The following is a 27,060-nucleotide window of genomic DNA, read 5'->3' on the forward strand; positions in this document are numbered from 1 at the left end:
TATGCAACAACATGGTGGGAAGAGTTGGTATTTCAGAAAAGGTGTCTAAGTGAATAGTCTTTTAAAGAATTGAAATAGGACGGGCAACCCTTCTGTACTGGTAGGTAGCAATAAAGAGCTCTGTAATAGTGGAGGCAGGCTGTGACTCAATGGGTGACTTGTTTGTGAAAGTTGTGATTGATTCTGTAATTGTCATCTTTATAGGCTTAGTGGGGAAGGACTGTTTCCATGGGGAGGGCTCCCACTTGCTTTGATTCTTGGTGGGTATCAGCATTGCTTATACTTTACCATATTTTTTTTTTTTTTTTGAGGGGAAGGTAAAGATTTATTGGAAAAAATGGGAGTAGCTTGTAATGTACAAGTAAAAACTCAACAAATTAAACTTTTGTAAGGATAGGAACCAGAAAAAGTCCAGGGATCTAGGTCTATTCAGGGTTCTACTAATGAAATAAATGAGATCCAGCCATTTTCCCATCTTATATCACTTTAATGCTTTACCATCTTTTTTTTTTTAATTTTTAATTTTTAAATATTTTTTAAAGTTGTCAATGAACCTTTATTTTATTTATTTATGTGCGGTACCGAGAATAAAACCTAGTTCCTCACACATGCCAGGCAAGTGCACTACCACTGAGCTCCTGCTCCAGCTCCCATGCTTTACCATTCTTGAGAAGCACAGTAGTGCTGTGGTAAAGAGTACAGTTGTGAGAGTTGGTCCTATTGATTCCAGATCCTGGCTTAGCCATTTACTCCCAGTCTAAACGTGTGCAAGTTACTTAGCTTCTTTTGTTTTGTTTTGTAGTACTGGGGATGGCACACAGGGGTGCTCTATCTGTGAGCTACATCCCCAACCTTACTTATTTTTTGAGGCAGGGTCTTGCTAAGTTAACCAGGCTGGCTTCCAACTTGTGATCCTCCTGCCTTAGCCTCAAAAGTTGCTGACACTACAGGTGTGTGCCACCATGCCTGGCATTATTCAGCTTCTTTATGCTTTACTTTTTTCATCTCTAAAATGCAAATGACAATAGTACTATCTTATAGGATTTTTGTGAGAATTGAATTAGTTGGGACATGTTAAGCTCGAAAGTAGGGCCTGACACACAGACTAAGTGCTTAACAAATGATGGTTGTTGTTATTGTTAACACTTTGTCTGTTTTGCTGTTCATTGTGTTTTTAATTCCTAGGATGACTTACGAAAGGAGGACTTTAGCAGTATGAGTGCTCAGTTGTTATACAAAATGATCAAATCCAAGACGGACTACCCATTACATAAAGCTATCAAAGTGGAGAGAGAAGATGTGGTCTTCCTTTATCTGATTGAAATGGATTCACAGGTACTGTAACTGCTTTTCCATTTTTTCCTCTTTCTAAAGCGTTAATGCTCTTCTTTTTCCCTACCGTGCTGCTCACTTCTTTCTGAGCCGTCACCACACAATATTTAATGTACATATTTCTACTAATAGCTTTTTCAAGGAAATCTGGTTTTTTTTTCTATCATTTTTTCTCAGTATTCTTCCAGTCTTAGTCTGCTGCCCAATTCCAAAACCACTTCCATATTTTTAGGTAGTTGTAGCCATACCTAACCTCCAGGTGCCAAAATCTGTTTTCTTTTGTTGCTATAACAAATTATCACAAACCTAATATCTTAAAACAACACAAACTTATGGTCTTACAGTTTTATAGATTGGAAGTCCAGTACAGGCATCATCAGAGCAAAATCAAGGTATTGGCAGGCTATGTTACTTTACACAACTATAGGGGAGAATCCATTTTCTGCTTGTTTGGGTTAATGACAGGATTCTGCTTCTTGTGGTTATAGGACCAAGATCCCCATTTTCTTGTTGCCTTTCAGCTGTGGGCTATTCCCAGTGAGGGTTGCTACCGCATTCCTTAACTTGTGGCTCCCGCCTCCATCTTTTAAGCCAGCAGTGGCAGGTCATGTCCTTCTGATGTTATATCTCTGACCTATTTCTTTGCTTCCCTCTTTTACTTTTAAGAACTCATGTGATTAGATAGATTGGGCACTCCTGGATAGTCCAGGATACTGTCCCCATCACAAGGTCCTTAACTGTAATCATGTGCAGAGTGCTTTTTGCCATGTAAGGTGCACATTCACATGGTTCTGGGAATTAGGCATAGACATCTTTGGGGAGCTGTTATTCTGCCTACCACATTGCCTTAATAGAAATACAGTTGCCTTTGACAGATGAGAATGAAATGTTTTATCATGGGTGTTCAGCGTGTGGAGAAACATTAAACTGCTGGGAGGAAGTAAGCCACAGCCTTTCATGAAAATGATAGCTCTTTTCTGTGAAGTTCTCTGAACCTCTGCCCTTGGCACTTGTGCCCTAATGCACTGTCTGCATTTCTCCTGTGTTTCTTACATTGTCTGCCTTTCCCCTGTGGTCCTTAATTGTCTTGTATGGTGTTTATTGTCTGTTCTGTAATTTTTTTAGTTCTGTGTTCCTTGTAAGCATGTGCCTTGAGGAGGCCTGTTAGATCTTTGTTAATGAAGTTGAATTTGTGAGTAAGCTCTATCAGAGCACTAAAATTTGACATTGGTGTAAGAGATGATATTTAAGGATCAAGGTGGGAGAAGTTAAATTATGTTGTCTTTTCTATCATCTGAGAGTGCTGATTTACAAACTTTTCTGTGCAGCTCCCTGGGAAACTGAATGAAGTGGATCATAATGGAGATCTTGCATTAGATCTAGCCCTTTCACGACGACTAGAGAGTATTGCCACCACGCTGGTTAGCCATAAAGCTGATGTGGACATGGTAGACAAGAATGGCTGGAGCTTGTTACATAAAGGAATCCAAAGAGGTAGTAATAATTTTATATTTTTCTCTGCAGGCAGTTTTCTTTTTATTCATATGTTTTTTTAAAACTCCCTGACTCAGTTCCAAAAATTCCCATATCATCTTGAGTCTATATTTGCAGGCCACAAGACTTAAGGATTTGTTTTGTGAGTCAAAGGAGGGACCAAAAAACTATTATCTGTGCCTTGTTAGTTAGGTTGTTCATAGGGCTAATAGAGCCTGAGGGAGGGAGGTTAGAAAGATGGCTTTTGAGAAGTAAGTACCTTTTACTTGTAAGCAGTTGATACATTTACTTGTTCAACATTATCACTTTCTCCAAAAATTGTGCTAGGAAATCTTTACTTTTGTGTCCTAGCACGAACATAAGAAAAGTATCAAAACCACAAAAACTTAAAAAGGTATTTTTGGAGTCAGTGTTTTATCTTTCACAGACTGGACTTCTGTCATGGCAAAATGATTAAGTTTTGTTTTGTTCTAGGAAAGTTACTTTGAGTATATTATCAGTAATGGGATAATGTGGAAATGATAGAATTAGGATTAGAACATTTTAACTTTATTTTTTTCCCCAGTACTAGTCATCAAGGCCAGGACCTCTTGCATGCTTGGCAAGTGCTCCACCACTGCCCCTACCCTGAATTAACTTCTTTTTGGTACTGGTGATTGAACCCAGAGGTGCTTAACACTGAACCACTTTTCTAGCCCTTTTTATTTTTTTATATTTTTAGAGCCATGGTCTCACTAAGTTAATTAGGGCCTTGCTAAGTTGCTGAAGCTGGCCTCAAACTTGTGATCATCCTGCCCCAATCTCCCGAATTAACTGTTTAAGTGGGAAAATAAGGACTTGTTTTGTTTGGCTTTTTACATAGCCTTATTATTTGATATGTTCCAAGTAGATGCTGCCCAACTTTACTTTTCTGTAGTCATTTTTGACAGAGTGATAACCTATAGAGAGGTGAAAGCTTTCAAAAATTTCGAAAACTACTGGGTGTGGTAGTGCATGCCTGTAATCCCAGTGACTTGGGAGGCTGAGGCAGGAGGATTACAAATTTTGAGGCTATCTTCAGCAACTTAGCAAGGCCCCAATCAACTCAGCAAGACCCTATCCCAAAATAAAAAAAACAAAAGGGGCTGGGGATGTGGCTCATTGGTTAAGCACCCCTGGGTTCAATATTCCATACCAAAAAAAAATCAAAAACCTTAATTTTGTAGAGGGACTTGATAGAAGTACTTTGCTGTGGCTCCTTTTTTTGTTGTTTGCCTATGGACAACAAAGACAGAATATACTGATTTCACCACATTGTGTGTTTGTGTATGTTGCTGTGGATTTAACCCATAGCCTTGTGCGTGCTGGGCAAGTGCTCTACCTCTGAGCTATGTCCCCAGCCCCTTTTTATTTTTATTTCGAGATAGGGCCTTGTAAAGTTTCCCAGGCTGGCCTCAAACTTGTGATCTGTCTGCCTCAGCCTCCTGAGTCACTGGGATTACAGGTGTGTGCCACTGTGCTTGGCTTCACCACATCTTAATCACGTGCATTTTTAGCCTTCTCTTCATGCATTATGAAAATATTGTCCCTGCTGTGCTTTTGCCATTCACATGTTGCTCCTTTTTTTTTTTTTTTTTTTTTTTTTGCGGTGCTGGGGATTGAACCCAGGGCCTTGTGCTTATGAGGCAAGCACTCTACCAACTGAGCTATATCCCCAGCCCCCACATGTTGCTCCTTGTTAGTGGAATGTATGGTCCTTTATGAGCAAAGGCTTTAAAATAAATATCCTCCTAAGCTGTGTTTTAGAGTGTTGAGGTTGTTGGCTGGTAGAGAGGAAAATTTTGCTCACTATTGGGTAGGGAAATCCTTGGAGCATGTCAGTTTTAAAAACAGATGCATTTTTCCCAAGCATCATTGTGCATTATGCAGAGCGTTGGGTGTTAAACTCTGGTGTGTGTTGAGTGGAAAAAGTTTTCACTGCATAGGGAATTGTTCTTTCCCACACTGTTTAGTATATGAGATATTTATTTTGGAAACAAATACACTTGCTACAAAAAAAAAAAAAAAAAAAAAAACAATCTGAGAATTACATTCCTTTCCACTCAGGGAATTTAATTCATGTCTGATGAAAAAACATCTATGAGTCATTAAATATTTTGGTGATTGCTTAGTTACATGAATTGTGAAGAATTGGTTGTCATGTTTGATGCTTGTTTTCAGATGATTTAATCTTCCATTCTGAATTTATGAATTGCCTGCAAGTTTGTGAATTACAATGTGAATATAATAAACTAGATTATTGCTAACTTTAGGAAGTGTGGCATGATGTGGTAGGCAGACTGCTGTCTCTGGAGCTTGGGTGTACCAAGGTTTGGATTCTGTCTCATTTCTTTATCTGTAGATAGACACTTGACCACACTGAGTCTTCTTTTCCGTGTCTGCAAAGTGGAAATCATTTCTACTTTATTGGGTTGTTGGGAACATGAGAGACAGTGTTAGTAGTGCACTTAGCAGAGTGCTATGAGTTGACTGCTAGGGTCGATGTGGTGGCTTTTACTTTGCCCTTGAATCAGAGTGCCATAGCCAGATTCAATTTCTGTAGGAATTTTTTTCACTTGTCACTTGAAGGTGGCATCAGTCTTTTGACTTGCCTAAATGATAAAATTGAGTAATACACTTAAGTTAGCTATTAAACTTTCTTTAAATTCATTGTAATAGAAGAGAAGGGAGGTCTTATTAAAGACCACATATTAATGTGACATCTACGTCTGGTTCTGGACACGTTATTGTCTGTATACTAAATAGTGATCATCCTACTAACCAAGTATACTAATCTGTAAGAAAAATGCAGTAGACAGCCAGTGTCTGTGGGTAAGTCCACAGGAGGCACACATATGGCCAGCTGGTTGCCATCTTCTTCAGTTAGCCTGATCTAGGCAAGGAGATGAATCCTTGTTTTCATTTAAAAATCTAGTTCCTCTGCTACTTTTTAAACTGCAATAACCAATATTAAGGACTAGGGATATAGCTCAGTTGGTAGAGTGCTTGTCTCTCAAGCACAAGGCCCTGGGTTCAATCCCCAGTACCACAAAAAAAAAAAAAAAAAAAAAACAAAAAAAAAACAATATTAATCAACTAGTTTCTTAAATAGGGATTTCCTGTCCAGTTATTTGTAGTAAATTTGAAAACAGTGGCACCAACTGGGACAGCATGAAATATGGGGATATAGCTCAGTTGGTAGAGTGCTTGCCTCACAAGCACAAGGCCCTGGCAAAAAAAAAAGAATTTGAGAGTGGAAGAATAAAAATATTTCAGAATAATGAAAGTTACTGGTCGTTCTTGAATAAAACTTCTGTCAAGGGGCTGTATTACAAGAAAGACTAAGTGGATTGTAAAAAAAATTAACTTTTTTGTTGGGAATATTTTTATGTAGAGAAATTATTACACTAATGTTTCATTGACCAGGAACTTTTAAGTACCAGCTTTTATTTTAACTTTTTTTTGGGGGAGCGGTATGAGGGTTTGATACTAGGGATCTCAGGGCATTCTACCACTGAGCCACATCTACCACCCTTTTTTATTTTTTGAGACGGTGTTACTAAGTTGGTGCTCTCAAACTTGTAATCCTCCTACATCAGCTTCCTCAGTCACAGGGATTCCAGTGGTACTGTGCCTGGCTTTAACTTTCTGGTGCTGAGGATTGAACCTAGGACCTCATACATGCTAAGTACACACTCTACCCCAGAGTATACCCCAACCTCTTAACTATTTTTTGTTTTGTTTTAGTACCAGGGATTGAACCCATGGGTTTCTAACTACTTGGCCATATCCCCAGCCTTTTTTGTTTTTTATTTTGAGACAGAGTCTTGCCAGGTTACTTAGGGCTTTGCTAAATTGCTGAGGCTGGCCTCAAACTTGGAGATCCTCTTACCTCAGCCTCCAGAGCCACTGGGATTATAGGCATGCACCATCAGACCCAGCTTCTTAACTATTTTTGATGGAAATCTTTTTAAAATGTATTGTTCATTTTCTTATTGACAGAAATCTTTTAAATGGTGCTTTTGTCCTTTTCTATTCCCCTCCTTTGTTTTGTTTTTTGGATGTCATTGTCTTTTTCCTCTAGCTTTATTTACCCTCTAGATTGATTGCCTTTAATGTAAATTTCTAGTAATTGCCAAATAGCTTTTTTGTGGGGGGTACAAATAAACATAAGAAAATTTTATCTTTGGATCTTTTTAAGGAAGTACATTTGATCTGAAATCTGTCTTTTAAGGGGGTTTAAGAGATAAAATATTTTTTATTATACCTTCCATTTGAGTCCAGCCAATTGTAGGTTTTTTTTTTTTTTTTTTTTTTTTTTGTATTTACATTCTTATATCTGTGTGCAGCATTACCCAATATGTGTTCTGTATGTATGGCATATCATGTATATATTTTTTTTATTTAAAAGAATTTGAGGACTGGGGATATAGCTCAGTTGGTAGAGTGCTTGCCTCATAAGCACAGGGCCCTGGGTTCGATACCCAGCACCCCCGAAAAAAAAAAAAAAGAATTTGAGAGTGGAAGAATAAAAATATTTCAAAAGAAAGGGTTGGTAAGGGAAGTCTCAAATTATCTGAAACATAATTCATTGAAATTAGAGCCAGTCTGTTAAAATAGAACTCAGTGTCCCAGACCAGTCTATCCATTTTTCTTCCCAGTGTTTCTCCAGGGTCTGTTTTTTATAAATCAATAGTTGATATGAAAACACATGATATAGGTATCTCCTTTCCTTTTAGGAGCTAATTGGTGCCACCTGGAGGGCACTAGAGAAACAGTTGCTCCCACCCAACTAGATAGAATGCCTAAAACACTTGCTACTAGAAGGTTTTCTGTTCATAGAGTCTGTTATTCTTGCTTAATTTTCTTAAGATACATAAATTTTACATATAGCCAGCATTTTTTGTCTTAAATTATAAAGGGAATTAAATCCAAGGAAGATTGAACTTTAATCTTAAAAGAAATAATTGTATGATCTTTGTCATCCTCCAAGTTAACTTGAAAAGTATACTTTACCTGTTTTTCTTACAGGTAATTTTAATATTTAATTGCCACTTGTCAGATTGCTTAGTTCTGAATTCAAACATGCATTTGTAGAACCAATCTAGACTCATCTTTCCTTTATTGGTGTCTGACATGGTATTTTCACAATTGTATACTTTTTTTTGTGGGATGGTACTGGGGATTGAACCCAGTAGGGATTGAACCCACAGAGCTACATCATTGACCCTTTTTATTTTTTATTTTAAATCAGTCTCACTAATTAGGGCCTTGCTGAATTGCTGAGCGCTGAAGCTGGCCTTAAACTTTGGATCCTTCTGCCTCAGCCTCCTGAGCCACTGAATTACAGGTGTGCATTACTGCACCTGACCATAATTGTGTACTTTGATATCTTTTTAATACTTTTGATTAGACGTATACAATTGGCTTCTTGTCCCTATAGGGGTAAGGGTTTTTTCCCCCCTTATACAAAAGTGTTAATGCAAAGAAAAGAATTTTTGTTTTTACAACCAGTTAATTTACCTTGTGAAAGTTTTACAAATAATAATTTATGCAGATTCTCTGTTCAAATATTCAGTAGTAAGCTTCTTGTTAAGACTGTTATGTTTGCATGAAATAAGATTGCACAACTAAAAGAAATAGTAATAAACAGGCTGGTGCCAACCCCAACATGCAGGATAGCAAGGGCAGGTAAGTTGGAGAATTGAGAGATGATACTCTTAGCATTAATCCCAGAAGGGATTATAGTAATAAACAGACATGGACTTACTCTGAACAGGAATCTGTGTGCAGAAACAGAACATTGGAGCTAAGTGCTACTTAGGTTTAGATTGTGATCAGTCAACAGGATAGAGAGAGAAAAATTGTGCTGGGGAGGAATCTCAGAAGCCCTTTTTGAGAGAAAACCAGAAGAGGCCTTTGAAAGTTAGAAGCCTGGTTTTCTTAGATAACAAAGGGATATTATGGTGAGGAGGCAGGACAAATGATCACAAGTAATAAAAACTTGGACCAGGAGGCCTATTAAAATATGTAACTCCATAGTCTTAATGATGAGTTTCCACTTAAAAGTATCCCAAGAGATTCCTTCAGATTCAACCACTTGTCTCTCTTCTTTGTCTGCAGTCATAGACTGCTGCCTTTTGAGGAAACATTGGCCAGAATAGCTCACCCTGAAAGTTGACATATGTTACTTTGTCTTCTATTATTTCTTTTCAAGGAGATCTCTTTGCTTCTACTTTCCTTATTAAGAATGGGGCCCTTGTTAATGCTGCTACATTGGGTGCCCAAGAGACACCATTGCACCTTGTGGCATTGTACAGTTCAAAGAAACACTCAGCAGATGTGATGTCTGAGATGGCGCAGATTGCAGAGGCCCTCCTACAGGCTGGTGCCAACCCCAACATGCAGGATAGCAAGGGCAGGTAAGTTGGAGAATTGAGAGATGATACTCTTAGCATTAATCCCAGAAGGGTATTTTATGGTGATCCATAATTGGCAAACATGGTATTTGGTGTTATTGGATATGATGTTTATTAAAATCATAAACATTTATTTGTCATGCAAATGTGTGTTCTGACTAAGACCAGAGGCATTTGTGGAAAACATTTCCATCCTGGATAACAGAAGTCTTTAAATTTCTAAGCAATTTCTCATCTTCATGTGAGAAGGAACTAGACTGTTTATCTAGTCACCTCTTCTAAGGGGAGCTTCTTTAGCATTTCTTAGAGTTGCTTGGATAGTTGAAAGCAGGACACACTAATTCAAGGCAGTCTTTTATTTCTGTGAGGTCTAATTGTTAGAAAAGTCCCTGTTTTTATTAAAAACAGTTCTGTCTTTATCTGCACAACTTGCTGCCTTCTTCTGCAGCATAGCCCTTCGTGTATTTGCCAGTATTTGTGTTCCTTTTGCCTCTCACTAGGATTTAGTTAAGGATTCCTTGTGGTTCAGAATCCCAGAAAGGGTTGCCTTTGGGACAGCAGTATGGGAGGCTCTAAAAGTTAATAAAGCCACCTACATCACCAGCCTCAGGTGGGACCCACTTATCATCGTAGCAGTTCAGTATTTTACCTTGAAAACCCTCATGAGAAACAATAAAAGATTTCAGTGAAGTGTCATTGTCAGAATGGAAAAACTGATTAGTATAGGTAAAGTACTTTAAGGTGCAATGGATCTCAATGAAATCTTAATATCATGTGATAATAACCTTATTCCCCCAAATAATTTCATCCTTTATTCTCCCCTGTAGATTTTTTTTCCCCCTCTATCTGCAATGAACTTTGGCAATCTGTCCATCTAGGTAGATGCCAGTGTTGGGTGCCCTGTGCTCTGCAGTGGCAATCTCCTTTAGGGCACTTCAGTGCTAAATAAAATCATTGAGGAGGGATCAGATACCACTTTAATAATTTCTTATCTGTTACTACTCTGTGTGTGTTCAAGTGTAACAGAAAATTATGGAGAAGGAAGAAAAGTTGGGTTTTTTTTTTTGTTTGTTTTTTGTTTTTTTTTTCCCAGAATTGGTGGAGAATAAGTAAGGGAAAATAAGCAGAACTTGTAATAGAAATTGCTGAAAGGGTCAATATTGGAGAGTATTTTATATCTTTTTCTTTACTTGATTTTTTCCTTTTTTGGTGACCAAATAAATGGTAACGTATAAAAAAGTTCATTGTCATGTTTTGCTTATTGGTCATGATTTTGGAAGACTGTTGCAGAAATGTAGAATTTCTTGTGCCTGATAATTCTGCCTAGGAGTCTAGTCACTTCCTGCTGTGCGTAGTCCTGAATTAGGACTATCTTAAATTGACCTCTTCTTTTTATCCTGCAGGACTCCTTTACACCTATCCATCACCGCCAGGAATGAATATGTGTTCAGTCAGCTGCTGCAGTGTAAACAGTACGTAGGGCGACAAGGAGAAATGAAAAAGCAGTTGTGAGGGTGGGATTGTGAGTGAAAAATTCTTTTAAAATGTCTTTTAGTGTAATAATTTTTATTTTTTTTAAACTGGGGATTGAACCCAGGGATGCTTAACTTCTGAGCCACATCCCCAGCCCTTTTTCATTTTTTTATTTTGAGATAGGCTCTTACTAAGTTGTTTAGGGTCTTGCTAAGTTACTGAAGCTACCCTAAACTTGCAATCCTCCTGCCTTGGTTTCCTGAGCCACTGGGATTACAGGCATGTACCAGCACACCCAGCAATATTATAAAGCTTAATAAGTAAAAGTGAAAATAAAATTTTATTATTCAAAAAGTATATAAAGACTAATAAGACGGTTGGCAGTACTGAGTGTCTTAAGATTATATTTATTTTTTCTTCACATTGCTTCCTTATTTCAGGTTAGATTTAGAACTAAAAGACCATGAAGGCAGCACAGCTTTGTGGCTGGCAGTACAGTACATCATTGTATCTTCGGACCCATCTGTAAACCCCTTTGAAGACCTCCCTGTGGTAAATGGGACTTCATTTGATGAAAACAGCTTTGCAGCCAGACTCATTCAGCGTGGTAGCAACACTGATGCACCTGATACCATGACAGGTAAAGAATGGTAGATGCCCAAGAGATGATGCTGAAACTTAGGGGCACCGTGGAAAATCTTGTAAATGTTTTTTTTTGTTTTTTGTTTTTTGTTTTTTTGCAGTGCTGGGGATCCGAACCCAGCGCCTTGTGCTTGTAAGGCAAGCACTCTACCAACTGAGCTATCTCCCCAGCTCTTGTAAATGTTTTTAACAAAGTTTTAGGAACTTAATATCCTATTATTATGAAAATTATTTTATACTTAATTTTAAATACAGTAAAAGCCCAGGTTGTAATTTTTTTCCTTGTGCTTCAAGCAATTTAAACAAACATCAAGTTAAATCTTTCTAACTGAAATACTTCATTTATTATTTCTGGCACTGGGGATTGAACCCAGGAGTGCTCTACCACTGAATTACACCCCCACCCATTTTTAGATTTTATTTTGAGCCAAGGTCTAAGTTGCCCAGGATGGCATTGAAATTGTGTTTCTCCTGCGTCAGCCTCCTGAGTATGTGGGATTGATGACCTGTGCCACTGTATGCAGCAAGAATGACTGGTTTCTTTTATTTGCAAATATATTCAATCTTTTGAGATATGTTGTTTTATTTTCAAGATTAAATATTTTGTCTGAGGTTCTGTCTTCCAAGTGGTCTAGTCTATTGGTGATGCTTTCTATTGAGTTTTTTTATTTGGTTTATTGTTTCCTTCATTTCAAGGATTTCCATTTGTTTGTTTTTGTTTTTGTTTTTGTTTTTTTTTTTTTTGAGAATCTCTATCTCTTTGTTGAAATGATCTTTTTTTGCTTCCTGCAGTTGCTCTTTCAACTGCTTATTGGTGTGATCATTCATTGCCTGCATTTGCTCTCTTATCTCACCCTTTGCTTCTCGAGTCATTTTAATTATGTATAATCTGAACTCCTTTTCTGACGTTTCTTCTACCATGCTGTCACTGGATTCTATTAATATAGAATCTAGATTTGTTTGGATCATTTTTTCCCCTTGTTTTTTCATGTTGTTCATGTATCTTCCCCTCTAGCAGTGCAGATCTGGGGTATTGCAGTTTTCCCCCTATAGCTTATAGTGACCCTATAGGTTTCCAAAACCTTTTCTTTAAGGGGGAGATCAATATTAGCAGTGCCCAGTACGGACAGTATGCAGCCCTAAACCAAATAGCCCCTGTGAAGACCTTAACAATATTGTCATAATAAACAGAATGAGTTTAATTATTATTTACAGTATAACAAATAGATTTGCAATAAGGTCTGCAGTTTCTAATGTAGGACAAAGAGGGTGGGAAGGGGTGTAGGATGTAGCTGTTAATGGGATAAGAAAAGAGTATATAGAAGTTCTAAATCGTAGAAAGAGTGAAAGTATAATCAGTAGAAGTTGGTTGTTCGCGTGCGAAAAGGGAGAAAGACTGAAGGAACAGGTAAAGAAAAGGAAAATGGTGCAAGAAAAGTAAAGAAATAAAAACTTAAAATTTTTCAATAAGGAGAAAAAAAGGAAATCTACGCTATAGCAGTCATATAGTATTCAAACCTCCCAGTCTTCAGTAGCCTAATGCATGAGAGGTACTTGACAGTAAGCTTCTAGTCTCCAGCAGGAGTCTCAGGATGAGTTTTGCCCCACCTAAAGATGGGAGATGTGGCTTCCAGGATTATCCTGGCTGCTCTGGCTTCCAAATGTGTTGGCAAACGGGGAGCTGCAGCACAGGGTGTGGGTGTGGTAGGCTGGGGTGCTGGAGGCGGGGTGTGGTTGGTCTGTTTGAGGGATACTGGAGTGGGAGGTAGTCATTCGGTCTGGGGGTCCCTGGTGGTAGGGCACAGTCAGTTGGTCTGGGAGTTCTGTCGGCGGGGAGCAGTCAGTCGGTCTGAGGGCCCCATAAGCAGGGAGTGATTGGTTGCGCTTGAGGGGTCCTGGAGACGGGACTCAGTCAGTTCGGCCAGGTGTCCTACAGGTCCTGGCTGTTTTCTTAAAATGGCGGCAGCCACGTGTAACCAAACCTGCAGGTACTTACTGTGAGAGTGGACTTGCAGGCAACAGCAGGCAGCTGGCAGTCCAGTGGCGGTCTGTGGTCAGTCTGCTAGCTGTTGTCGGACGATTGGCAGGTGAGCCTCGGGCAGTGGGTGATTGGCAAGAGGCAGGCAAATGGCAGGTGGTAGGCGCCAGTCAGTGAGCAATCTGCATTCAAAAAGTAGTCAATATGCTCTCATTAAGAGTTTTATTCACAAAAGGTGACAGTGCTGAGCAAAATACTTCTAAGTCAAGAATAGGCATAGTATTTAAGGCCCTGGGAATAAGACTGAGGTGTTAAAGGGGCACTTTCTAGTAGAACTTCCGCATGTAGTGTTTTTGAAATAGTTATCTAGTCCAGTGGTTTTCAACCAGCGGCAATTCCACCCTCTCCTCACATTGCTCCAGATTATTTAGAAATGTCTAGGGACACTTTTTGTTGTCACATCATGGTCAGGGGTCCTACTGGCATCTAATGGGTAGAAGCTAGGGATACTGTTACACATTGTATTATGTATGCAGGGCAGGCCCTACAACAAAGAATTATCCTATCCAGAATGTTGGTAGCACCACTGTTGAAAAACCTTGCTGGCCCAGTCCCATCAAGGAGACATGACTTAGCTCTGATCCTAAGCAATGGCTAGTGAGAAACACAGAAAAAAACAGATGTTTCAGCCCAGGTTTTTCCCAGTCTCTGTGTCACCATACAGACAATGCCTGTGAGGACTCAAATGATACCTACTATAGTGTGGACCGGCCAGTAGTATAATAATGGTAGAGAAGACAGGGTGTTGTGCAATGTGGAACTTTACCTCATTTCTTTACAAATAGAAGAATGAATATACCCATTTTCTTCTAGGAAATTGTTTACTACAGCGGGCAGCTGGAGCAGGAAATGAGGCAGCAGCTCTTTTCCTGGCAACCAATGGTGCCCATGTCAACCACAAAAACAAGTGGGTAAGTGTGACAAGGCAGCCAGGGAAATGATTTTGGTCTTTTCAAGAAACGAGTGATAAATGTGTAGGAAAAATGAAACAAGATTCTTGATTATTCAATTTTTGTGAAAATTATACGTGCAGATGGTTAAAAAAGTAAAATAGGCTGGGCACAGTGGTGCATGCCTATAATCCCAGTGACTCGGGGGACTGAGACAGGAAGATCTCAAACTCAAAGCCAGCCTCAGCGACGGCAGCTCAGACCCTGTCTCTAAATAAAATACAAAATAGGACTCGGAGTGTGGCTGAGTGGTTGAGTGCCCGAGTTCAATCCCCAGTACCCCATCCCGCCAAAAAAAGTAAAACAGATTACTTTATGTATTCTTAAATATTGGCTGTTTTGTTCATTCAGTAACCATTTAAGTATTTGTTGTGTGTATCAGGCCCTGAACTAGATAACTGTGAACTTGATTATCTGATATAAATTAGGAAACATGCACACACAAACCTACCATAATAGCATCTTGATTCTTCATAATACTTTGCATTTGCTGGGATTCTCCTATGTGTTTGTTAATTAAGTCTCTTTCCCAAGCTAAAGGTAGACTGTGCGGTAATCCTCCCTTATCTGCAATTTCACTTTCAGCAGTTTCAGTTACGTGTGGTCAGCCATGGCCTGGAAATATTAAATGGAAAATTCCAGAAATAAACAATTCATAAGTCTTAAATTATGTACCATTCTGAAGAGCATGATGACATTTTGCACTTTTATTCCATTCTGTCCATGATGTGAATCTTCCTTTTACCCTGTGTATCCATGCTGTGTATGCTACTTGTCCATTAGTTATTTAGTAGCTGTCTTATTTATATCAACTGCCATAGTATCATAGTGCTAGTGTTCCAGTAGTCCTTACCGTATATGTTTTAAGTAACCTAATGGTATGTCACGATGCCTCCCTAATTTATCTCACTTCATCGCATCACATAGGCATTATATCATCTGTTATCACAAGAAAAGGGTGATAAAGAACAAAAGATATTTTGAGGAAGACCACATTTGCATAACTATATAGTATATTGTTTTAATTGTCCTATTTTATTATTAGTTACTATTTCCTATTGTGCTTAATTTATAAGTTAAACTTTATCCTAAGTACATATGTCTAGGAAAAAAATATAGTATATATAAGATTTGTTACTATCTGTGGTTTCAGGCACCTTCTGGGGGTTATCTTAAAACATATCCCCTATGGACAAAGGTGGCTACTAAACAGGGCTGTGTTTAACAGTGTGACTTTGGTGGTTGGACATTACTAAATTTATAAGCTTTTCCATTTCTTAGTCTTAAGCAAGTAACTTAAGGATTCTGAGCTTCAGTTTCCTCATTTATAAAATGAAATTAATCCTAATGTCATAGGATATGGGTATGATAAAAGAAATATTTAAGTGCATATTATATAATAGCTGGAATGTTCAATCCTAAATGATAGTAATGTTACTTTATTTTCAGAGAGATGTGCTTATCTTTAAGATCACATAGTTTTACATCTACTTTGTAGGAGTTTTAAGGTGGTTATTCCTTTAAATTCTTAAAGTGGACCTAGAAGCAGCTTATATTATTAGGATTGCAGAAACATTTTCCACATCTACACATCCCTTAATTCACGGTAAAGGACCATGAGGTTTTGAGGGCTTAAGTGACTCATAAATAATTGGAGCCAGTATTAAGACCCAGATACTAAGAAATGTAGTCACCCTCTTTTGACAGCTTTGGGCAAAGCAGTATGCAATAAAGCTTGGTTTGTGAGTCATTCCAAAATGTCTCCCTTCCTTCCATCCATCCATCCATCCATCGATCCATCTATCCAACTTGGGAGCATGGGCAAGGGCAATGTCGTTCTTTCCTCCATTAAATCTCACTACACTTCAGTGGAAATCATAGAATGTGTTTATACTCTCTGGAAGCTGGTTTGTTTCATTTTGTTTCCAGTGCTAGGGATCAAACAGAGGGCCTTGTGCATGCTAAACAAGCACTTTACCACTGAGCTGTATCCCTAGTCATTCTGTTTTTGGGCTCTGCCTCTCATCCCTCTCACCCTCTCAGAAACTTTGCTTCTACCATTGTGTGCCTTTGTCTCTAATTGGCTATCTTCTTCTATTCATTAATTTTGCTCACTATTCATTTCTAATAGTTTAGAAACATGCTGTATCTTCTAACTTAAAAAAAAATTCTCCTAGGAGACCACATTGTCTACCAGCTCTTGATCCTTCTTCTATCTCCTTCATAGCAAAACTAAGTGAAACCTAAAATGTTCAGCTATAGGGAAGACCTGATGTGAAGGTAAGAGAGAGCCACAATAGAGAAAGTCCTGGAATGCTGATTTTAAAGCATTTCAGCTTTATGTGGGAGAAGATCACTAGAAGGGTTTTGGGCAGAAGAAGAAAATGATCATTTTAGAGTTGAGAGAGCTGCCTGGGATGGCTGCCATGATAAGTGTGCGATTGAGTCCAGACCAGAGCCAGGTAGGAATCATCTAGACAAAGAGTGACTTGTCCTGACCTTTCTTGCTGGGTTTAGATCCAAAGTGATAGGTTTCAGAGGAATTGCAGAATTAGAGTCAATATATAATATATGCTTGCTTATACCTCCCAGAAGCAAGGACAAGAGAGGTATTTGGTATACCCTTCAAGGTTTTGGTATACCCTTGAAAAGAAGAGAGAACTGGTTAGGAGGAGGAACTGACTTGGAGGGAGTACATTCCACTGCAGTTGTTGAATTCTTTCTAAACATTTAGTCAGGGATAGCTAGTGGGTAGTGGGAAAACTGGATGTAAAAACAAGGCTGGAGACCTGGGTTTGTAGATACTGGGGGAAACCTTGGGAGTAGGAAAGCACACCTAGTGAGAATATGTAGGAAGGTCTTCTAACAGGAGGTTAGACCTGGTGGCTCTCAGTACAATTGCAGTGCAGTTCTGTGGGGTGGGAGGTGCATTTGGAGTCAAGGAGTAAAACTGCTTAATTTTCCTTATCTTCCACACTGGCAAGTCTGACAGATAAAGTCTGAAGCTGGAAAATCAAGAGGTGGCAATAACAACACATTAGTTAGAAACATGGAGATTACAAAAACCCAAATGAAAGAGTTAAAAGTGGTTGTTTTCTCTGGGAAAGGAGGTTTTGTTTTTTGTTTTTTGTTTTTTTTGAGGGAAAAAAGAGGATAGGATCTTGCCATTTTTTACAGAATGCCTCTTTCCATGATGATAACTGTGATAAGAGCAAGGTACAGAGCAATATGTTCATTTTGTTTCCATTAGTTTGGGTTCAGAAAACTCCAGTATGTGTATGTGTATATACAGAATCAAACGTGTATACACGCACACACATCTACATTTGCCTTTTTTCCTTACTAATATTCTGCTACTGGAGAGAAATGTGAAACTAGTAATAATAGTTCCTTTAGAAGATACTTGTATGTATCTTCTTGGATAAAGGAGGTCTTGATCAGAGTTCAGCTGGTGTTGATATGAAGAGGTTAAAGAAGCAGGGTGTGGAGGGGACTTAAAGAGAAGTAACATCAAACTGTTAACACAGCTTAGTTTTGAGGCTCTAATAGTGAGACCCTCTTGTTTTATACGTGTTTATTTTGGTGACAGGGATAGTTTGCTAATGTAGTTTTATAACAAGCCTGTATTTTATCCTTAACAAATCATTATGGAAACAAAGTGAAAGGTGGTTAAGAAGGTCATAGGAGATGAAGAAGATAGGAAACCAGGGTATTTGGAAGATGATTGGGAAGAAATTGAAAAAAAAAACTAAGGAAGACTGGACTTAGTGGCACACACTTGTAATCCAATTGACTCGGGAGGCTGAGGCAGGAGGATCGTGAGTTCAAAACCAGACTCAGCAATGGCGAGATGCTGAGCAACTTAGTGAGTCCCTGTTTCTAAATAAAATACAAAAATAGAGCTGGGGATGTGGCTCAGTGGTTGAGTGCCCCTGAGTTCAATCCCCAGTATCCCCCAAAAAACTAAGGATGATGCACCAGGGGAAAGGAAATCTAAGTCATGGAAGTAGCAACAGGATAAGCCAGTGGTAAAGTGGCATGAGCCAACTCACAGCTGGTGACAAGATGAACCAAACATTGTGGCTAGCATTGAGGACCAGAGTTTCAGCACTTATCCTGTCTTTATTTATCCCTTTGTGAATAGAACCCTTGGAGTGCAGATACTCAGATTTGAATCATTTGTTTGTGTTTAGGGAGAAACCCCGTTGCACACAGCTTGCCGGCATGGCCTAGCCAACCTCACAGCGGAGCTCCTGCAGCAAGGTGCCAACCCAAACCTGCAGACAGAGGAGGCTCTGCCTTTGCCAAAGGAGGTCACACCTGCAACCAGCTCCATGGACAATGTCTATCTGCAGACACCACTGCACATGGCAATTGCCTATAATCATCCAGATGTGGTATCTGTCATCCTAGAGCAGAAAGGTAAGTAGGTGGGAATTCTGCTCATCAGTTTGACTTGCAGGCCTCAGTTTGGGGTAGTTAATTTACAGAGTTGATGTTTCTTCTTTTGGTGAGTTTTATATAGCCAGTTTCTTACCAGAAACATCCTTTCAGGTCAAATTACATCACCTTACAGTCTGACTCTTGACTATCCTCTTTTCTATGTGTGCTTTCAGGATGGGACCTGCCCATTTCACCTGGCAGGTTAAGATATAAGAATCTGTGACTCTGCTCTCTCTTGTTTTGGGGGTGGTTTTCTAAGCCATTTTAGTGTAAGTCAAGCAAAGCTTTGCTTGGCATGAGCACTCTCTTTGAGAATTCTGTTGTGGCAGGTTTTCCATGAACTAGTCAACTCTCTCTGTCTCTGAGCCTCCCTGGAGGTGACCCATGAGAGGGCAACCAGAAAGAGGGACCAAGAAAGCCCCTTGCAGGAGGGCTTGCTCAGAAGGTCCTCCTCAGTTTTTCTTTTTCCTGTCCTGAAGTTTGTTTTACTCTTGCCTGGTTCTTCAAAAGTCCAGCACTTTTTTAGCATTGTACTTCTGAAAGGAAGCAAGATTTTAGGTAGAATGTTCCTTTTTCTTGGTCTTTGAAGGAGTTGAAAGATTGTAGGAATTAAATATGAAGAAAGTATTGTCAGGACATTGTTTTAACTCTCTTTTTAGTAATCATGTGTTTCCATAGAAGAGTTAGTTTTTAGGAGTTAGCATTTAAAGATTTTTTAAAAATTCATTTCCCCTTATAAATGTTGATTATAAATATAAGATTTCAGATCTTCCACTCCCCACAAGAAAATAGCAGTGATCATATTATAGCCAGCTAATCAGTTTGAAACTGAACTCTTATTCTTTTGAATGATTTAAATGTGATCCATGGGATGGTGAAATCAAGTGTTCTTTTCCTTTTAAAACAATTTAGCCAATGCTCTTCATGCCACCAACAACTTGCAAATTATTCCGGACTTTAGCCTCAAGGATTCCCGAGACCAGACTGTGCTGGGCCTGGCATTGTGGACTGGTAAGCCTGTACTAGAGGGTATTGATGTCTGTAGATGTACATCGGAAGAGTAGGTGGGTTGAATGGGGTGAGGAGGAGTGAGGCTAATCATTTGGTGATAAAATTACCTCTCTGTTACTGTTAAGCTTATAATGTCCAGTGGAAAACTGCTGGCTTTGAGAAGTTGAGAGGGAATGTTTATTGTAGTAAGAAGCAGACGTGGGAAAAGCTCAACATGCATTAATCAGGACTTGTTTGTTTCCCAGGCATGCACACCATTGCAGCCCAGCTGCTGGGTTCCGGGGCTTCCATCAATGACACCATGTCAGATGGGCAAACTTTGTTGCACATGGCCATACAGCGGCAGGATAGCAAGAGTGCACTTTTTCTCCTGGAGCATCAGGCAGATATAAATGTCAGGTGGGATGAGACAGCGCTCTCTGCTGTAATACTGAGGTCATATTTAACTGAGATGGTACAAAAGTATAGCCTTGGTCGTAGAAAATATTAATTATTAAAGGAAGGGGAACAGCAGTTCTAAAAATGTACAAATGAAGGTTGTAAACTGAATATAATTTACTGATACAAAGGGAATTGAACTTTGAACTTGTTGGAACCTCTGGACCAGTGTACAATTGCACAAATCTCATTATAAAGAATAATCCAAAATTGTTTTTTTGTTTTGTTTTATTTGTTTATTTTATACCAGGGATTGAATCCAGGGTCACTTAACAACTGAGCCACATCCCCTTTTTATTTTTTGAGATAGGGTCTCACTGAGTTGCTTGGAGCTTTGCTAAGTTCTGAGGTAACTTTGACCTTGCTATCCTCCTACCTCAGCCTCCTGAGTCACTGGCATCACTGTTGTGCACCACCACACCCAGTTCAAGATAGGTTCTTAAATAGGAATTTCAGTTATGAAGAACTTCCCAAAAAATAAACTATAAATAAGGCTTAAGAGAGAAAACACACAGACTTAAGTTTTTAGTGTGACTGTTTTTTTCAGAGGAATTTATCTTTATCCTCAATGTCAAGTGACTTTGAATGACTGAGAGTGGGGCGAAGAAGTGTTTTTTGGTTTTTTGTTTTGTTTTATTTTGTTTTTGGTATTAGGGATTAAACTTAGGGGCACTTAGACACTAAGTCACATCCCCAACACTTTTTTATATTTTATTTAGAGACAGATCTCACTAAGTTGTTGAATTGGCTTTGAACTTGGAATCCTCCTGCCACAGCCTTCCAGCTGCTGGGATTACAGGTGTGTGCCACCATGTCTGGTGCAAAGAAGTGTTTTTATCTGGTGGGTGTTTGGAGTGGCAGGTTTTCATTGGCATTTAGTAAGATGCTGTTACGGCTGGGACGTAACTTAGCAACAGAGCATTTGCCTGACATGTGCAAGACCCTGGGTTTGAATCCCCAGCACCACGAAAAGAAGATATTTTTAAGCCCAGTGTAGTGGCTTACTCCTGTGATCCCAGCAACTCAGGAGGCTGAGGCAGGAGGATCTCAAGTTCAAGGTCAGCCTCAGCAAATTTAGTGAAATCCTTTCTATAAATAAATAAATAAATAAATAAATAAATAAATAAATAAATAAAAATATAAAGTGCTGGAGATATAACTCAATGGTAAAGCACCACTGGATCAATTCCTAGTACCAAAAAATAAAATAAAATAAATTAAAAAGTTGGTCAGTTATTATCAGGGTGTAGTGGTTACATTTTCTACACACACATACACACACACATTTTTTTTAAAAAAGCAATCAAGATAGATAATACTGACAGATTTAATTTCTCTGAGAAAATCCTAATGACTGTGAATGAAGTGTGTTTAAGGGATATAGTGAAGTTTGGACTCTGATATGCCCAGGAGGGCACTCTTTACCTTTGGCTCCAGCTACAAATATTAGTTTTGGTTTTGGTGTGCATGTCCCAGCAGGACTCAGGATGGGGAGACAGCCCTTCAGCTGGCCATCAGAAATCAGCTTCCACTGGTAGTTGATGCCATATGTACCCGAGGAGCTGACATGTCTGTTTCAGATGAGAAAGGGAACCCCCCACTGTGGCTTGCATTGGCAAATAATCTGGAAGACATCGCATCCACTCTGGTGAGACAAGCACAACATTAGTTTCGGCTTAAGGATGGGATATTTTGTGTCAGGAATGGATTTGGTGCCTGCATAGGAATCACAGAAATAAGAGATCTGCCAAGTACTAGCAGATAAAGGACAAGGACAAACAGTTCAAAGTCATATTAAAGAAATTTTCAGCATGGTTCTGGCCAACACTTTTGTTTTTAGGCTGACTTGACCATGAAGATCACTGAGAAACTAGAAATTGGAGGGAGATCAATTTGATGTGGGCTCCCCTCATTGTCACCATAATGATGAATTTTCACATCTCAGGTTTGCAAAATCAGCCCCCAAAGTGAAAGTAAACCTTGGCATTTTTTGTTAGTTCTCTGAAGAGCCTGCAGTATGACAGTAAGGCAATTTGCACCTGGGAGATTTACCTATTACTGCTGTGATTTCCTGTTAATTATAGGTATGTGTTGCTGGGGGCTTATGAGTATACCTACCTATGTGAGCAGGTACCTGTGTTTTCTATACCTTCTAGTATACAGCTATAAACATATTTATATTTCCCAAACTCATCCCACAGGATCTAATGCAAGAACTTGCACAGAGCAGATTTTAATCAGTGTTTGTAAAACTAATGATTAGTGCAGATTAATTGTCACTTAATTATCAACCACATCTTATCTGAAAAATGGATTTAATGATTTTAATCCAGCTCAGATTTGGTAATAAAATTTTTCACTTTTGCTTGATGGTGTTTATAAGAAATCTTACATGTTTTTCTGCAGGTTAGACATGGTTGTGATGCCACATGCTGGGGTCCAGGACCTAGTGGGTGCCTCCAGACACTTCTGCACAGAGCTATTGATGAAAATAATGAGTCCACTGCCTGCTTCCTTATTCGCAGGTTTGAGAAACCGAAGTATCTCTTGAATCTTTTTATCTAGCTTCTTATAAACTGACTCTTATGTTAATCTACCTCTAGTCTCGACTAATCTATAGTTAAGACTTGACTTTCATAGTTAATACTGTTAGAGAGTTACAGTTCAGTCTTGTCAAGTCAACCAAGGGTCGGGCTCACTTGAGGAGAGAGAGACCCACATGCTGGGATTAAAGACTCTAAAAGCTGAGCCAGTATTTGTTTTGAGAGTTGTGTATCTCCTGGGGAACTTATAACAGTTTTGAAGTCCAGGTTGCCCCAAGACCCATTGCTAAAGAATCTGTGGCAATTGTACCCACACCCTAATATTTGAGGCCAAGGATCAAGTATAGCAGACTGGCAGTAGCAGCTTTTTTGGTGGATTAGGTGAGGCTACTACCTTTCATTTATCAACTTGGCTGTAGGTGAGGTGGAAGCCTTTCGTTTCTCCCTTTCTTTCAGTGGCTGTGATGTGAATAGTCCCAGACAGCCCGGTGCTGATGGAGAAGGAGAGGAAGAAGCCAGAGATGGGCAGACTCCCCTGCATTTGGCAGCCTCGTGGGGACTGGAAGAGACTGTGCAGTGTCTTCTGGAGTTTGGTGCCAATGTAAATGCACAGGTAGGTATTTCTCCTTTCTAGGGAAATAGAGGTAACTGCACAGTTAGGGAAATTGCCTTTTATGGCAAGAGCCCTTGCAGGTTGTCTGTCGAAGGCTTTTACTGTACCACAAAGAGTGCTTTGATATTGTTACCAGCATCCGAGGCCAGAAACCCTTGACTTTAGAGGTCCCAGCAGACCAGGTCCAGTCACTCACCCAAAACATCAAGTAGAAAAGGTAATGGCGAAAAGCAGGAAAAAAAATTTAATCAGTATAACATACTGGGAAGGCTAAGTTAGATTGTTTTCTGTTTGTTTGTTTGTTCTAATATTTTTTTATTTGTAGTTGGACATAGTACCTCTATTTTATTTTTATTTTCATGTGGTGCTGAGGATTGAACCGGTGCCTCACACAGCTAGGCAAGCACTCTACCACTGAGCTACAACTCCATCCCCTGTTCTCAGGTTGTTGACAGGACTTTTAGGGTTAAATAGAGGAAGGGTTTGGACAGAGTGTGAAAGGTATGCATAATTAAGCAGTCTTGGTCACACTGTGGTCTGGCTGATCTCAGTCCTGGTTCTGTGAAGTAGGTGGAGAGGTCTTTATGACTTGGGAGCGCTTCATACAGACCTGTGATCCTGAAACGGAGCAATTCAGTTCCCATGGGGTGATTGTTCCTGCTGCTTCTGGAAGGTACAGGACAAGGACTAAAGACTTATAGGTGCTACTCTAGGACTGAAACAGGTTGACACAAATCTTGCCTCAGTCTTAAAGGGGTTTGAGATAGGTTAAGTAAATTTAGAGCTAATAAACTTTGTATTATCAGTTTTTTTTTTTTTTGTGCTTCTTTTTCTTTTTTTCACTATTTTTTTTTTTTATTGTAAACAAATGGGATACATGTTGTCTCTCTGTTTGTACATGGCGTAAAGGCATACCATTTGTGTAATCATAAATTTACATAGGGTAATGCTGTTTGATTCATTCTGTTATTTTGTATTATCAGTTTTTAGATGAACATTCCTTAAATGACTAACATGTCTACATGAAAAGATGAGCAGTGTGACAAAGTTTAATATAAGAGACAGATACAAAATGAAAGCACAGATGCCAGACTTTATCCTGCTTTTACTTAGCCATTGATCATCTGCCAGCCTAAGCAGAGTCACTGCTTTTAGCAGAGGTAGCCTTTTTAAGTCCCTGTTTAGTATGACTTTCTCTGAGTCATATAGCTTATCTAGTAATGATAATGATCCAGGTTAAGGCTTTTCTTCTCTGTGCCTTTGTCCTTTTTACAGCAGGAGGAATGTTTGTTTTCTCTATTGTTCCATGCCTTCTTACTCCCCATTAGTTATAGATTTCCACTGAGAGTTGATTTAGTCCCCAGCTGAGTATTGTGTTTAGTATAATGTTCCTTGATGCACTTCAGTATTCTGGGCTATGAAAATTTATATCTGATACCCTGTAGCCAGATAAGGAGTGGCATATCTTGGAGGTGAGAATAAATGCAAATCTTGTAAAACAAATGTTTGTGTTGGGCTCACTATTGCCACTGGGTCACTGGAGCATGGTGTCGCTTCCAGTCATTCTTGTTTGGCCTCTTTAAAAGCTTATTGCCAGTTGGGTGCAGTGGCACATACCTGTAATTCCAGGGACTTGGGAGGCTGAGACAGGAGGATTGCAAGTTTGAGGCCGTAAGCAACTTAGCAAGACCCTGTCTCAAAAAATAAAAAGGGCTAGGGATGGGGATGTGGCTCAGTGGTAAAACATCCCTGGGTTCAATCCTCAGTGCAAAACAAAAAAACAAAACAACAGGAAAAAAAAGCTGATTGCAAACACAGAAAGGTAGTGTTTTATTCTCATAACTGATAGTCTGTCTATCTGCTTCACATTTTTCCTTTTATCTTTCAACTGGACATTGAAATATGTGCTTTGTTCTCATAGGATGCAGAAGGCAGAACACCTGTCCATGTGGCCATCAGCAACCAACACAGTGTCATCATTCAGTTGTTGATTTCTCACCCTGATATCCACTTGAATGTACGAGACAGGCAAGGGCTGACCCCATTTGCCTGTGCCATGACTTACAAGAACAATAAGGCAGCTGAGGCGATTCTAAAACGAGAGTCTGGAGCTGCTGAACAGGTGAGTGACTGACACCCCCATTTTTACCAACAGAACCTCTTATAAGAAGACAAAACAAATGTCACCCACTTAACAGGGCTCCTCTATATAAAGACATTTGTTTTGTAATTATCCTTTGCTTTTTGAAAACTTCACCATTCAGATGTCCTATGAGTGCTAGTTGAGATATGATATGATCATTCTGCCCTGTATGTTGGTCATGATGTACTCTCAGGTGGAAGTGGGAGCTTGCTGGGCCTGGTGAAGGGAATTCTGTGGCATGTACCACCAACTTCATTCTCTGCTTTTGCTGGTGTGTTAACTGCTTTAGTGATGAATGTCTTAAAAGGATTTATTTTTCCTTGCACAGGGTCCATGCTAATCTCTGTATTGCTCCAATTTTAGCATACATGCTGCCAAAATGAGCACCAAAAGGATTTAAATTGAACTTGAGGAGCTTGTGTTTTGATGTTCTAAGTGTTTTTAGAAGAGTTAAATTGTTACTCAGCTTAGCTGGCTTAGTTGTCCTTGTCTTTGTGGCTCTTTATCAGCTGTTAAATCTTGATGGTGACTTTTGACCTACAAAGAGTGGGTGGGAAATGACAGTAAACATAGATCTGAGACAGGAGCTGGAATGGGTTTGTTAGTTAGTCCCACTGAAACCCTAATCTCCAGTCAGCTTGTAGAATACTACCAAGATTTATAAATTCCTATTTATGAAGGTGAAATGGAGATGTGGGACCTGAATGAAATACAATCCTAGATTATTGCTTGGTATTTCAGGCTTCTATACATCACCTTTCTTCAGCGTTTTCGTAAGTGTGACTGCATTGCTAGGTGTTAACCTCACACTCACTCAGATAGTGTAAAATGTTCATGAGCAGAGAAAGTCATCTCACATTTCCTCTCCATCTAGTATGGAACTGGTACTGTTTGTCCACGTCCTTTGCGGATACGTTGCTTGTTACACCAGCACATGCTGTGGACATTTGTGTGTGAGGTAATGTATGTGTGGAGCATGTGGTGTCTCCCTCACTTCCACCTGAGCACTCATACTAATGACAATTCCTGTAACTGTAGTGTATGGTGTGGTTTGATTTCAATGAACTGTCTGCTTTACATTAGTGGGTCAAAGTCCATGATATTATATTGGCTCCCTCTGCCATTGTGTATTAACCTACAGAAACTTGCCCCAAATCTCCAAAACCTTTGTTTGACTCTTTAGAGGTTAAGCTGGGACTAGGGATGTGGTTCAATAGTAGCACGCATGAAGCCCTGGGTTCCATCTTCAGTACCACACACACACACACACACAAAATTAAGGGTCAAGCTGGCATTCTATCTGTGGTGTTAGGACTTGGTGTTTGACTTTGCAAAGTGAATAGACTCCCAGAATTGGTTTCCACCTTTGTCTCAATCAGAGTATACCAATATTTTGGTGACTTCCTTTCTCTTTCCTTCAGTTTGTCTCTTTCTTAGCTTTCCATGCCTCATTTCTGCTGCAGGAGGATGCCAGGCAGCTTGGATCAATGCAGTGCCTCCCTT

At 39.3% G+C, this 27,060-nt stretch overlaps 1 protein-coding gene and 3 non-coding genes across 8 annotated transcripts in view; 2 read left to right on the top strand and 2 right to left on the bottom strand.

Moving 5' to 3' along the window:
* The window catches only part of Ankfy1 (ankyrin repeat and FYVE domain containing 1), a 93,416-nt gene that overhangs the window by 53,593 nt on the left and 12,763 nt on the right, over window positions 1–27,060 (top strand). For 4 of the 5 annotated variants that reach the window (XR_007107626.1, XM_047543263.1, XM_047543265.1 and 1 more), the window contains 13 exons: window positions 1,186–1,335; window positions 2,661–2,826; window positions 9,062–9,266; window positions 10,667–10,735; window positions 11,177–11,376; window positions 14,230–14,327; window positions 18,560–18,788; window positions 19,722–19,820; window positions 20,066–20,219; window positions 21,735–21,906; window positions 22,665–22,783; window positions 23,258–23,414; window positions 25,336–25,536. Coding sequence is in view for 4 of the 5 variants with exons in the window: in XM_047543263.1 (XP_047399219.1) it covers window positions 1,186–1,335; window positions 2,661–2,826; window positions 9,062–9,266; window positions 10,667–10,735; window positions 11,177–11,376; window positions 14,230–14,327; window positions 18,560–18,788; window positions 19,722–19,820; window positions 20,066–20,219; window positions 21,735–21,906; window positions 22,665–22,783; window positions 23,258–23,414; window positions 25,336–25,536 (2,019 nt within the window). In the remaining variant the exon portion in view is untranslated. The remainder of the gene's footprint in view (window positions 1–1,185; window positions 1,336–2,660; window positions 2,827–9,061; window positions 9,267–10,666; window positions 10,736–11,176; window positions 11,377–14,229; window positions 14,328–18,559; window positions 18,789–19,721; window positions 19,821–20,065; window positions 20,220–21,734; window positions 21,907–22,664; window positions 22,784–23,257; window positions 23,415–25,335; window positions 25,537–27,060) is intronic. The other variant, XM_047543264.1, reaches the window with a different exon arrangement.
* On the bottom strand, window positions 4,449–4,522 carry Trnam-cau (transfer RNA methionine (anticodon CAU)). The gene has a single exon. It is a non-coding gene; the product is annotated as a tRNA-Met (tRNA).
* Window positions 7,268–7,340, top strand: Trnam-cau (transfer RNA methionine (anticodon CAU)). Its single transcript has one exon. It is a non-coding gene; the product is annotated as a tRNA-Met (tRNA).
* Window positions 25,842–25,944, bottom strand: LOC124981507 (U6 spliceosomal RNA). Its single transcript, XR_007108024.1, has one exon. It is a non-coding gene; the product is annotated as a U6 spliceosomal RNA (small nuclear RNA).

This window comes from Sciurus carolinensis, chromosome 3, assembly GCF_902686445.1.
Source record: "Sciurus carolinensis chromosome 3, mSciCar1.2, whole genome shotgun sequence".
NCBI lineage: Eukaryota > Metazoa > Chordata > Mammalia > Rodentia > Sciuridae > Sciurus > Sciurus carolinensis.